General features: G+C 30.8%; 2 protein-coding genes across 9 annotated transcripts; both read left to right on the top strand.

Moving 5' to 3' along the window:
• The first annotated feature begins 406 nt into the window (after positions 1-406).
• On the top strand, positions 407-12352 carry LOC123908208. 8 transcript variants are annotated; one of them, XM_045958769.1, is made up of 11 exons: positions 7256-7735; positions 7837-7977; positions 8459-8726; positions 8836-8932; positions 9025-9146; positions 9401-9485; positions 9584-9871; positions 9979-10081; positions 10178-10366; positions 10477-10678; positions 11532-12352. In XM_045958769.1, the coding sequence occupies exons 1-11, from the start codon at positions 7628-7630 to the stop codon at positions 11540-11542; spliced, it is 1614 nt and encodes a 537-aa protein (XP_045814725.1). In that variant the 5' UTR covers positions 7256-7627; the 3' UTR covers positions 11543-12352. The 8 variants fall into 8 exon arrangements, 2 of the variants coding, with proteins under 2 accessions (XP_045814725.1, XP_045814726.1); XM_045958770.1 differs by having other exon boundaries at positions 10477-12352; XR_006809569.1 differs by lacking the exons at positions 7256-7735; positions 7837-7977; positions 8459-8726; ... (5 more) ...; positions 10178-10366; positions 10477-10678 and adding exons at positions 768-782; positions 865-1277; positions 1338-1627; ... (2 more) ...; positions 2531-2617; positions 3101-3161.
• Positions 4576-6280, top strand: LOC123908209. The gene is made up of 4 exons (XM_045958772.1): positions 4576-5409; positions 5486-5597; positions 5681-5869; positions 5957-6280. Exons 1-4 carry the CDS (start codon positions 5165-5167, stop codon positions 6089-6091), a joined length of 681 nt encoding a protein of 226 aa, XP_045814728.1. The 5' UTR covers positions 4576-5164; the 3' UTR covers positions 6092-6280.
• Positions 12353-13104: the final 752 nt, after the last annotated feature.

Genomic DNA, 13104 nt, shown 5'->3' with positions numbered 1-13104 from the left:
AAAAATGACATGTTTTGGTTCTAGAAATTCTTTATGCATGCATTACTAATCCGTATTATTTTTTTAATTTTTTTAATTTTTTTAATTATCCTTAATTAATACGTATTATTTTTTAAAATTTTTAGAATTGTTTAATTATCCTTAAAATTTATTTGGTTGGTCCTAGAAAGTTTTTATGCATGCAGTTATAGAATACTATAAAAGTTTCTTTGTAAAATTTTAAATTTTTTTTAAATTGAGAAGAATTAAATATATATTTTTTAAATTTCAAAAAATAAAAATAAAAGTAACAAAAATATCAACTTAGAGATCAAATTATGAGTTCCTCTTTTTTTAAGAAAGTTTTTATGATGTTCTATGTCTGCAAAATAATTATTTAAAAATACAAATCCTATCTATTAACAATAGAAACCCCTTCATAGAATACTGTTGGAGGCAAAAACAAGGCTGTTTTCAAAATACTTGCATCTCCTTGATTCAAGCACTGTTGAATTTTGAAGTTTTAGGGTTTTTGGTTCCAGCTTCTTATGTGGCGTTGTTGGATTACTTTGAAATGGTATTGAGATTCGATTTTCAAATTTTTCAAACGCATTTATTGATTTGCAACCAGTTCGGGTTAGAATATACTCTTATTCTTTTATTCCCTATACCTGGTCGAATAAGAATATCCTCAATAGTGGGTAAGGAAACAATTGCCGTACTTATTCCAGAAGAAATTAAAGGACGGTGATATGCAATACTTGATTGAGAAGCAATGTTCTTCGTTGGTCTCTTAATCTAAGGTACTCAATGTTGATTTTATTGTCAAGAATTTAACCTTTTTTTTATCAGTTAAAGATTGATCAAGTACATTCTTTTGATTAGGCTGAAAGTTGTGTAAATCAAGTACATTCTTTTCTCTAGCTCCTCTCTTCTTCCACCACCACATCACTCTTATCTCCCAAAATCAAAACCCTCTCTTCCAATTTTACCCTCCCCCTCAAACTCAACCGTTTCAACCCAAAACCTCTCCGATTTTCCACTTCATCCAAAATCTCCGCCACCATCTCCGTCGGCGACAAACTTCCCGAATCCACCTTCTCATACCTCGACCCCGCCGGCGAAGTCCAAACCATAACAGTTTCCGACCTAACAAAAGGCAAAAAAGCCGTTCTCTTCGCCGTTCCAGGAGCTTTCACACCAACATGCTCACAGAAACACTGCCAGCTTATCATGATTCGGTTTTCTCATCTTATTCTTCAACACGTTCCTCAATCCCATCGCAGCATCACTGTAAGGTAAGATTCTGATTATATTCTTTTAATATTCTGATTCTGATTCTATTCTTTCTTCCTCAGCACGTTCTTCTCCCTCCCATGTTTCCATTCCATCGCAACATCACCTTATAAATACCCATCAATGGTATGCTTTCATCAATCGGAATTGGAGTTTGTTGTTGTTGTTGTTCTTCTTCTTCTCTGTTTCTTTATTGTGTTCTATTTCAATTTTTATGTTGTTCTATTTCAATTTTATATATGCACACCACCTGTTTGATAAATTTTTGTTGTGATTCTCATCAACATTAGAAGCTATGGTGCAAAAAGGCAGTCCAGACTGTTGATTTATTTTATAGTTACCGAACGCTGAGGTGAATTTTGGCGTTTTTGTTAAATTTTGTATGAAACTTGATTTTTTGACCTTTCGTATTTATTTTGTTAATTTGTTTCTGAGGTATAATGTTGTGTTTGAGAGGTTTGAGTGCTTCCCGTGACCTTCTATGTTTTGTGTTTCCTGGCAGCAAGGAGATTTCCAGGAAGTATGAACAGATTTGCAATGTTCTATTTTAGTCATTGCATTATATGTGATTGTTATTGTTATTAATAGAAAGTGTTAAGTAAACATTATATGGGGTGTCTTTTTGTGGCTTATAGTTAACCGATTGTTATTAGTAGAGAGTGTTAAGCAACACATTCAATTTATTTGTCCATCTTTATCATTGATTTCAAAAAAATACGAAGGAGGTGGGAGGAATGATGACTGAATAATGCAGCCAGCTACCAAAACTGTAATGCTTATGAAGTTAAAATTTACCCCAAATAAATTGACAGTGCTTGGTTGCTTGTGAAAGGAAAAGTGATTAAGCATTTTCAAATCCCCGTATTTCCCTTTAGATATTTGATTATAAACCAGTTCTTTAGGTCTTAGTTGATTTAAGAGTCTATTATACATATATTAATATTATATTTATTTGTTTGTTTCAGGCTGTTTTTTGGAACTGGTGAAGGTGCCAAGGGTGGAGTCAAAATTAAGAGTATTCGCTTTCAAAATTCAGGCTCAGGTTTATTGGTGTTTTTAACATTTTTCTTTGTTTCGTGGATTTGGTATTTTCCTTCAGTTATCATATTTTCCTTTCCTCTTTATGCAGGTTACAAAATTTAGGAAGAGTTTAAACACCGTGAACTCTGGCGGTGAAGAGGTACTTTGCTTTTGCAACTACTAACACTATGCTGTTTGTATTTCTTTGACTTTATGCATTTTTTCTTGGTTATAGCTCCGAAAAGTGACAAACTAAAGGACATCATGAAGAAAATATTTGTTTTGTGTAATACATTGAATTTGAATCAGGGAACACCAAGAGGTAAGTCTTTTTTAGTTGTGGTAATACTTATCATTACTTGTTTCTGGACATGGTAGACTTAGACTTGATGGTGCTAGCTCTATTTTTAACATTTTGATAATCACTGGCTTTTCCTATTTATCGTTGGAAAAAACTTTTATGACGTTCTATTAGGATTTTTTATCATGTTGATCATCTCACCATTAAAATTTATTGAATCCTTATCCCACTTATCTATTTTTGAAGTTTAAACCCCTAATGAATTTTAATGGTGAGATGATGAACATAATCCTCTCATGTTTGATTCAAACATGAAAGAATCCAAATCCATTCTATTAGATCTTCTCTTATGGATTTAAGTTGGGTAGTCTTTTAACGCTCACTGACACTCATGCTTCTAACAATAAGATGACACTGATGCACTATCTTTGCATGGTATGACTTACTGAGTATCAATTGCTATAAACAAATATATCATGTGATTGCTAACCCTTTTTTGTGCAGTGACAAACAAGGAGTCTTTAAATAGTCACCAATAGTATGAATTCAAGACACTAAATTTAAGGTATAGCAACATATTTGTTACCAACTTTTTCTTTACCTTTTTAGACTGAGATTTTATCTTTGGTGTCTATCTATTTTTTGCAAACCCCAAAACTGTGAAGCTAGATAGGTTGAAACAAAAGGGTAAGTGAGGAAAGTTTAATCAACTTTGTGGTTTATTGATGAGTTTGTAATTTATCTAATCAGTGAGGTTATGTCTTCTTTGTTTTTTTCGATCAATCCACTACTTTAATTGCTTTGGTACATTAGAACACATTTTGGCAAATTCATTCTCTCCAAAATTTTCCATTGCTTTCCAATTCCATGATTTTGTAAAAAGTGATTTTTCTAATTTGTTATTTTTATCTATTTGTTAATGAATTAGGTTGAGTTACGTTAAAATATATGATCTAGATTCTGGTTGTTTGGTTGTATTGTGTAAGATTCAGACAATCTTCAAATGTTTCTCCCATTTTATGCAAGACCAGATAATGTTATGCCTTCCCTTGGTTTCAACTGGCAGTAGCTCTAGGTGAAATTCTAAATCCCTTGGTTTTAATTGTGTTGTAGTATGTTATAAGTTGAAATCCAAATGATCCAATGAAGGTCCAAGACTGTTTTAGCCATAAAAATGTTACATGTGGTCCTACTCAGCCCACAATAAATCGCATCGCTGATGTTGGATATTAGATATAGAATTCTCATTTAACTCCTATGACACTATAATTTTACTTTACGTTCTTCACTTTACTATCTTCTTTTTTTTTTTTTATTAACTTTAGGACCCCATGCTTCCTTTGTCTGTTTTGTTTCATCAGTTGTCTGCAAAGGGGAAAAGGTTAGTTTATGTATTATGTACTTATTGGTACTATGAGTTTTTGTAGATGTTATTGTCATGTTGTCTATTTTTAGATCGAATGTGGACCAGCATGTACTTAATATAGATCTGTATTTTTCAGGTACTGTAACGTATTTTATTGTTGATTCCGTTTTATGCGTTTCGTGGATATATTGAAAGTAACTTTTAATTTGTTGATATATATGCATTGTGGGTAGCATGGATCATTTTTAGGAGTGGATCCACAATATGCACGATGAGTGTGTTAGCGTTTAGAAAATTAGCTGTGAAAGGTTTCTTATTTGTATATATATGTGATATCTTCTAATATTTTTTATTCTGCAAAACATTAAACCCAATAGATATATTAATTTTTATAAAAAAATAAATGATTTATAATAACAATTTTTTTCTTATTTAGAAATTTAGACTGTTGTTTTTATATTATTTAAATTTTATTTTGGAGTTTTAATTCAAATATATTAATTATATGAATATATAAAAATATTTTGTATTCATATTTAATATTTTAAAATAATCATGAATTATGACATAGAATTTTTTTTTTAATATTTTATTTACGAATAATATAGTTGTATCTGTTATTTTTAAAAAATATATCTTTAAATCCGTTCTTTTATCCGGTTACATTTGTTTTGTTCGGTAGAAGAAAGCCCGAGCAGATGTTTTCTGCATTGTCAGCTAACTTAGTAAAGAATTTCATTGTAATTTTAGTATTTTGGTGTGATTTATGTCACACTATTGGTTCTGATTGGTTTTATATGTACTAAAATGTAGGATAGGATTAATAGTGTCCATAATTTTTGAATTATTTTATCGAGAAATTATTTAACATTGTATTCTCATAACCATATTATTCAACTTATGTTAATTACTTTAATCTTGATTTTCTTCATGTAATTTTATATATACGTAGTTAAATATATGTTTACGTTTTTTTGTTTTTTTCTATTTGTTTAGAATATTAAATAGTGTATTTTTTTTGGATAATCCTTTTCTACCAATCAACAGTCAATATGAGGACTTAGCCATTTGGAATATTCCCATGTGTACAGTATTATTAGTCTCATAGTTTCAAACTACATATCTCCCTCCAAGATTCTTTCCCTTTATTTTTTTGGCTTATTGATTCCCTATATATATATCCTCATTGTTCCATTTATTTTATGTGTTTATTGTGTTATCTTATACCATACATTACGTCCAAAATGGAGACAATGAGCGATGGTGTTGACTATGTCAATCCCAACAAGGCTTTGAAAAATTTTATAGAGTTGCAAAAAATATCCAAATTATTTGATCTTTATGATCTAAAAGAAGATTGTTTTGCTTATGTTCTCGCGTGTTACGTTGGTGTTGAAGAGGGAGTTGATACATGGTTTTGTGATGATTCTAAAACGAAAGCCAAAAGGTATTTATTGGTCACTATTATTAGGTTTTAAAAAATTACTATCACTTGCGATTCATCTTATATTATTATGTTGTAGGCATCGTTTGATTTTCAATGTTTCCGATCATAGCGATGAACTCACTTTTGTTATGTTTGATGATGTTGTTCAATCATTTGCTCCTCAAACTTGCAAAATCCTTAGCTCGATGGTATGGTTGATAATTATTGATTAAATTGCATATAATATTGTCATTATTTTTCTAATGTACGTAAAGTTTATTTTATTTTGTAGAATGAATCGTCGAGTAGTTATCCCGTTGAACTCGATGACCTTTTTGGAGATCCAATGATTTTCAAGGTCAAAAAGACCGACTACTGTGATGCTTGTGGTTTTTTAACTATCGAGGTTGTGGATGTATTCCGTGATCCTACATTGATTCATTTGTATGCGAATCCTGAACACCCCATATTCTTGGGAAATGTAAGTTTTTTATTTTTTATATTGTATTTTATAATTTTGTGAGTTTACTTTTTATTAAGTTAATTTTATCATGTCATATTTCTACAGGAAGATGATTTTAATGTCTTGACTGAATCAAGTGCGAGTATACCACGTGGTTCGAAGCGCAAGTTGGCTCAATTTGACGATGAAGCGCCCAAGGGTGAAAATGACAAGTCTGTCAAATGCCTTAGAGAAAATTAAGGGTCTAATTTATATAATTAGGTTTTATAAGTTTAGTGTTTTTAACATGTCAATGTTATTTTAAATTGGCCCAAATTGTGTAATGTTTTCTTAAGTTTTTTGTTGTATTTCTCTTTACATGTTCGTCTCAAGTTGTGTGTATCAATAAGAATAATGTTTTTATTTTATTAGTAATTGAATGTTAATGTAGTCCTCCTTATTTTAACTTTCGAGTAATATTCACAGATTTCTTTAATATCCAATTGAACTTGATTAGTAATTCTTTAATGGTGGTAGTTAAAAAGGAAAAATAATAAAATATATAGAAGTGAAAGTTAATGCATTATTTAATTTATATCAATGTATCATTTTTTTTAACCAAGTATTAATTTTATACAAATGATATATTGCAATTATTTTTAGACAACTGATCGACCACCCTTTAATTAAATATAGTCATATTATGGAACATACTGTTTGTTTGATATCTATGAATATATCTTTCTATTTATTGTGCACTACTAAACATTGGGTACCCCTATTGTTTGTTCAGTTGGTTTATACCAAAATAGGGACCATATCTTCTGAGTTGTCAATCAATTTATATTGTAATAACTCATGGTCATATATTCAGCCACATTTGTGTCTGTTTATTTATTTCTTATTTATATTTTTAGTTTTTTTTTGAAAAATTATTTATATTTTTAGTTAAACATTGCTTATTTGGATTTTTTTATAAGTAAATTTTTTATTTTTAGATATATTTGATACTGTATGTGATTTATAATTAAGCTGAATATATTAGTTATTGATTGAAATTAAAAAGTGAAAATTTGCTTAAAATTTGCTTATAATTAAGATGGGATGGAGTATTTATATATAATTTTTTTTTGTGTCATTTTGTCATATATAATACATCGAAATGGTAATTGGTTTAGTTTATCTGAGTATGCAGTTAGGGACTTTATGCTCGATGTTGAAATTTAGTTATCACTGATTTTTTAAAAAATTATATATTAAATAGGGTAACTCAAATTTAAAAAACTAAATTCTTTGGTTTTTTATATATGATGATTGCCTTTTTATATATGCATTAGGACCGGGATTGTGTGAGTTTTTCCTGGAAAAGTCGGTGTACCGTTGTTTTAATCGTGTCCGTATGAATTAATAGTATTGACGCTAATTTGCCATTTGGTTTGTTTTTGTTATTTAATATTTAATACGCTTTAAAAGAAATCCTAAATCTCTTTCTTATTCCTTTCACCGCCGCTGTGAATCCCTTATTCCGTCGACATCGACTTTGATTCTCACCACCGAAATCAGTCTCTGCTCTTTCGATATGAGGAGGAATGCGACTCAAATAACAAACACCACGCTTATCAGGTTTCTCTGTTTCCTTCTCTAGCTTCTTCTTTAACTTCAATTTCTAATTCAATTTCAATTTCAATTTCAATTCCAATTCCGTTTTCTCTTCATTCGATTTTGTTGTTGTTGTTGTTGCATCAATTTCGTTGTTTTCCACTGAATTTTCCATTTTTTCTACTTTTTCAACTTCTTATGTGTTTGTGGTGTTGGAGTTGGGATGGCCGGTGGAATGCAACGCCGGAACGTTGCGGCGGTGTTGTTGCCGGAGTTTTGAGAATGGTTGAAGCGAGAGAGAAGAAGGTTTAATTTAGGGTTTATGAATTGTGACATAGGCTGTTAGTCTGGTGAAGGAGAAGATGGAAAATAGTAATCATAACGTGTTTTCCTTAAATGAATAACAGGTAACGTGGCACATTTTAAATCATACGATTAATCTAACAAGCTACAAAGAACCAAAGTCATGTGAATGTGGCACTACAGTCTCACACAATCCACAATCCCGGTCCACGCGCAACATATTCTACCTGCCATACTGTTTGCAGGTTTGATTGTTGTTTCCATATTTTCTGTGTACACAGTAATTTCATTAATTACCGATATTCTTCATTTGACTTATTTGCATCCTATTTAGGAAACTATTGTTTCCTTTATGTTATAGTATTCGTTATTTATATTTTATTTCTTTACCTGTTTTGCGTTTTCTCTATAAATACCCAGCTCCTTTGCCAACGTAAAGTTCATTTATATTATAAGATTGAAAGTAACTATCCTTGAAATATGTCTGAGATATATTCTCCTATAAGCTCACTGACGCCTTCGAAAAATGATTGGAAAATCCAAGTTAGAGTTATTAGATTATTTGAAAATTTAAAGCGTGACGTTGATGGAAATATAAAGACAATTGAGATGCTTTTACTTGATAGTCAGGTTGATATATATATGTATATATGATTGTTATGTAATTTTTTAGTTATTAGTAATGTAAATGATATTGAGGTATATTATGTGGTTCTAATGTTGCAGGGAAATAAGATACAGGCAACTATCTTCCCACATTTGGTTAGCCGGTTTGCTCATCTTATTAAAGAGAATTATGTCTATGTTATCTATTACTTTCGTGTGGTTGAGCACTGTAATGGCGACTCCTTTTCTCCCGATAAGCACAGAATACTGTTCTGTTTTGAAACCGTGATTGTGAGTTCATACAATTCATCTATCGATCATTATGGATTGAAGTTCGTCAGTTCTAATGAAATTTTGACTCGGAGAGCTGGCTTCAACTGCTTAGTTGGTAAGATATGGATTATGTATTTATTTTTATTTTAGGAACTCAAATATTTTATTAGTAAAATTTTTTGGAATTATTGTTTTGGTTATACGTATTTCATTTTCGTATGCAGATGCCATAGGAGTTCTTGTCTTTTATCAAATTGATTTAGAGGATCCCTTGTCCGATGGTAAAACTTCAGTCGTAAAATTTGAGCTTGCTGATTGGAAGTAAGAAACTATCTGGTTTAGATACTTAGTACAAAATATTTTTGACCCGTTTTCCCAATATTCTCTTTATTAAGATATGGTTTTTGAATTAGAGGGAGATTTCCATGCGCCTTGAGTGGAAAATATGTAGACAAATTTCGCGAGATGATGTCTAAATCATCAAATCTTCATCCTACTGTTGTACTGCAGTTTGCAAAGATATCAAGCGATAGAGGTATATTTAAGACTATAAAGTAACATGCAACATTTACTTGGAGATTAATGTATGGGGTAGAAAAAAGTTGTATTTTGCTCTTCTTCTAAAAACGAGGGTTTTGGCACTTGAATTTTGTTCCCCGAAGAATTTTATGTGCAGATGTAGTTTTAGTTGCTTCGTTGAAGTTTATTCCGTTACATTGTCCTTCTACCTTTATGTATTTGGAAAAAGCATTCTAAATTGGAACTAAATTTCTGTTTATTTTGTAATAGGTTATGTGTGTGTTGTGAATTTAGAAGAAGTTACTACGGTCATGTTCAATCCTATGACTCCCATTGTGTCTGAATTCAATAGATGGTACAGTTATTGATCATGATCTATTTCATTATTGGAAGATTTCAGTAGTTTTGATTTATAATTAATTTATACGAATTTGGCCATGTATTTTTTTTTAGTGTAGCAAATGCTGGAGGTGTCTCTTCTTTGGTTAATGGCAACAAAGTAAATTCTATCGTGGTCTCTGATTTCACTCCATTTGATCGTCTTTATCCACGGAAAACTGTACGAGAACTTATTGAGACTCCAGAGTCCGGTTTCTATGTGTTGTGTGCCAAAGTTGTCGGCACTTCTGAAGTAAAAAGTTGGTGGTACCCCGTATGCAGATGTGGAAAATTTCTTGAGATTGGTGTTCGAGCTTATTATTGTCCCAATTGCAATATGTATGTCTTCCCAGTGTCAAACAGGTATCTTTATGTAATATATTTTATATCTTTCTTAGATTTTTTATAATTTTAAATTTTTAAATTTTCCCGCTATTACCGTTGATGTTAATTTTCTATAATGTTATTAGGTTTAGACTACAAATGGCAATTGACGATGGCACAGCAACCGCTTTTATCCAAATGACAGATCATCCTTTACGAGGAATCCATGCTCTGAATCTTATTTCTTTGGTTTGAATACGAACTCCTAATATTAATTATTATTTTATGTTAATATTAATATATATTATTAATTATGGATTTCAATTTTATTCTCAAAATGAATAGGGAACTAAGTTTGCATTGAGGTTTTATGGAAAACAAGCATTTAATGGAAAAGATGTGTTGCTAATTGTTAAAAAAATGACAAGAACAGTATATGGGTTTGAGGACTTTGTTGAAATTGTTAACATGACTGATGACGAGGGTTCGGTTCGTCGTTTCCATGATCTTGGCAGAGCTTTTACTCCTATAAAGGTTCATTTAATTACTTGAAAAAACGAAAGCTGTGATTTTTCCATTTGATGGAGATCATTATTTTATTTTTCTTCCAATTTTTTATTATTTCATTTTGTTAACTTGTGCAGTCCATAAGTGTACCATCAGTTCCTCAGTATCACATTGAAGCTGTTGGGGATGAATTAATTTCGGTCGTCAAGCCTTTTGTCAACAATGGGAAGAGTGTTTTGATTGATACACGTCCTTTCTCTGGATCTTCTACCTTTTGCATTGGATCTAGCTCTAACAGCAACTCAAACCAAGCTAGGAAGGAGTTGACGGGCAGTGGCAGTGAGTTAGTTTGATGAACCTCCACTTAAAATTGGAGCGAATCTGGGTTATTTTTAAAGTTAAAGAACAAATCTGTTACCAACTTTTTCTTTACCTTTTTAGACTGAGATTTTATCTTTGGTGTCTATCTATTTTTTGCAAACCCCAAAACTGTGAAGCTAGATAGGTTGAAACAAAAGGGTAAGTGAGGAAAGTTTAATCAACTTTGTGGTTTATTGATGAGTTTGTAATTTATCTAATCAGTGAGGTTATGTCTTCTTTGTTTTTTTCGATCAATCCACTACTTTAATTGCTTTGGTACATTAGAACACATTTTGGCAAATTCATTCTCTCCAAAATTTTCCATTGCTTTCCAATTCCATGATTTTGTAAAAAGTGATTTTTCTAATTTGTTATTTTTATCTATTTGTTAATGAATTAGGTTGAGTTACGTTAAAATATATGATCTAGATTCTGGTTGTTTGGTTGTATTGTGTAAGATTCAGACAATCTTCAAATGTTTCTCCCATTTTATGCAAGACCAGATAATGTTATGCCTTCCCTTGGTTTCAACTGGCAGTAGCTCTAGGTGAAATTCTAAATCATCTATAATGCTTAAATCAAGATCAACTAATAACAATCTTCAAGTATCATGACTTTTTTGGCCTTCCATTTTAACACCAGTTATTGTGTAAGTAGGAAATGAAGAACATAAACTTAATTATATTGCCTTGCTGTGGTTCACAAACAATTATTGTTGTTCACTGTTGACTTTTATTGACTCCTATTTTCTCATTTTATTTTTTCTTTGTTTCACACACACACACACACACAGTTTAATTAATTTAATTAATTAATGTGTTTGTTTATGCAGGGAACAAGTAATGAAATTATAAAGAGGGTTCATGTGTGTCCTGAATCCTTATGTGTTCATCATAACCCTCTGCAAGAGCACTTGGTGATCTTATTGGTATTAAAAAGCATTTTTGTTGGATAAGTGTTTTAAGAAATATGTTGTTCAAGAATACAAATGTGACTGTGGAATAGAGGAGGAATAGAGAAATAAAACTTATGATATGAGGTTTGTACTTAGGAATTTGTAAGAATGTGACATTAGTGGTAGACAGGTACTAACATAGGCTTTGGTAGAAAGGTAAAAAATGCACTCCTTTTCAAATTTGATTTTGAGAAAGCTTTGTGCTTTGATACACTGAAACTTTCTTAAGCTCACTCTAACTCAACTTGATTTCCCTCTCAAGACTATTAATCTTATCATGATCTGTACTACCACTTCTAACTTGGTGTTAAACTTGATAGATGAATAAAGAGAAAGTTGATAGTTTTTCTCCCTATAGAGGACTAAGACAACAGATCTATGTCCCCCTATCTCTTTTATGTGTGGAAAAACTTGATCTTGTCATCCAAGAGAAGGTCCAACGGAAAAAATGGAAGCTGGTCAAGTCTCCAAACATGGTCCATCTATTTCTCACATTTTATTTATAGATGGTTGCCTTTTGTTTACTCAAGCTAAGACCTCTCAGATCAAACAATTTTGTCTAGCTTATGGATTAGAAGTTATATTCGCCAGTCCTGGTTTTTTCCTTATTCTAATTCAAGTCATGTAAAAGTATCTACATAATATGCTTCTTTTATTGACTTTCATCATACTTATAATATTGGCAAATATTTAGCATTCCCTCTATTATCTGGCCGAATAAAGAAACAAGATTTTCACTATATTCTTGATAGAATTCAATCTAGATTAACAGGTTGGAAGAGTAGACTTCTTAATAGAGCTGGAAGAGTGATCCTTTGTCTTCTTAATAGTTTATAAAATTATTTTGTTGCATAAAAAAGTAAAAAAAATGTGAACTCTGATTTGAAATACTTTTTAAACTTTTTGTTAATAAAAGAAAATAATTATTAAACCCTTTGATAAGAAAAAATTCCATTCATTTTTATAAAAGCAAATATTATTATTTTTATAATATTATTTAATTTAGAAACAATTTTTATTTTTTTAGAAAATGTCACATGTACACTTTAGTAAAAAAAAACTCAATGGGGCTAGCAATTGCAAAAGGGCGTAAGTTTCGGTGGCCAAAATTGAACAATTAAAACTTGACGGTTAAAATCGAACAATTGTAAAATTTAGGGGATTAAAATCAAACAATTGAAACGCGGAGGGTCAAAATTACATTGGACAAATAATATATTTATATTAATTTGCTTAAAAATTTAACTAAAATATGGTCATGATTGAAACTCACAGACCAAATGGTCTATCAATATTGGTAAAGATTAAAATGATGAATATAAACATTATTGAATGGTTATAATGATGAATTTACGGGAAAAAAAAAATAGTAGTTATAAACTATATTAGATACAACAGGTTGGTTTTCTGTAAAAAAAAAAAGGTACAACAGGTTGGTTTAGAGAAAGAA

This window comes from Trifolium pratense, linkage group LG2, assembly GCF_020283565.1.
Source record: "Trifolium pratense cultivar HEN17-A07 linkage group LG2, ARS_RC_1.1, whole genome shotgun sequence".
NCBI classification, from domain to species: Eukaryota; Viridiplantae; Streptophyta; class Magnoliopsida; order Fabales; family Fabaceae; genus Trifolium; species Trifolium pratense.
This window is presented reverse-complemented; position numbering and strand designations above follow the sequence as displayed.

Coding starts and splice junctions, on each gene's coding strand:
- LOC123908209 (XM_045958772.1), top strand. CDS start 5,165: ATGTGTTTATTGTGTTATCTTATACCATACATTACGTCCAAAATGGAG. Junction 5,598..5,680: donor GCAAAATCCTTAGCTCGATG/GTATGGTTGATA, acceptor TTTATTTTGTAG/AATGAATCGTCGAGTAGTTA. Junction 5,870..5,956: donor ACCCCATATTCTTGGGAAAT/GTAAGTTTTTTA, acceptor ATATTTCTACAG/GAAGATGATTTTAATGTCTT.
- LOC123908208 (XM_045958770.1), top strand. CDS start 7,628: ATGTGTTTGTGGTGTTGGAGTTGGGATGGCCGGTGGAATGCAACGCCG. Junction 7,978..8,458: donor ACCTGCCATACTGTTTGCAG/GTTTGATTGTTG, acceptor CTAATGTTGCAG/GGAAATAAGATACAGGCAAC. Junction 9,872..9,978: donor GTCTTCCCAGTGTCAAACAG/GTATCTTTATGT, acceptor TAATGTTATTAG/GTTTAGACTACAAATGGCAA.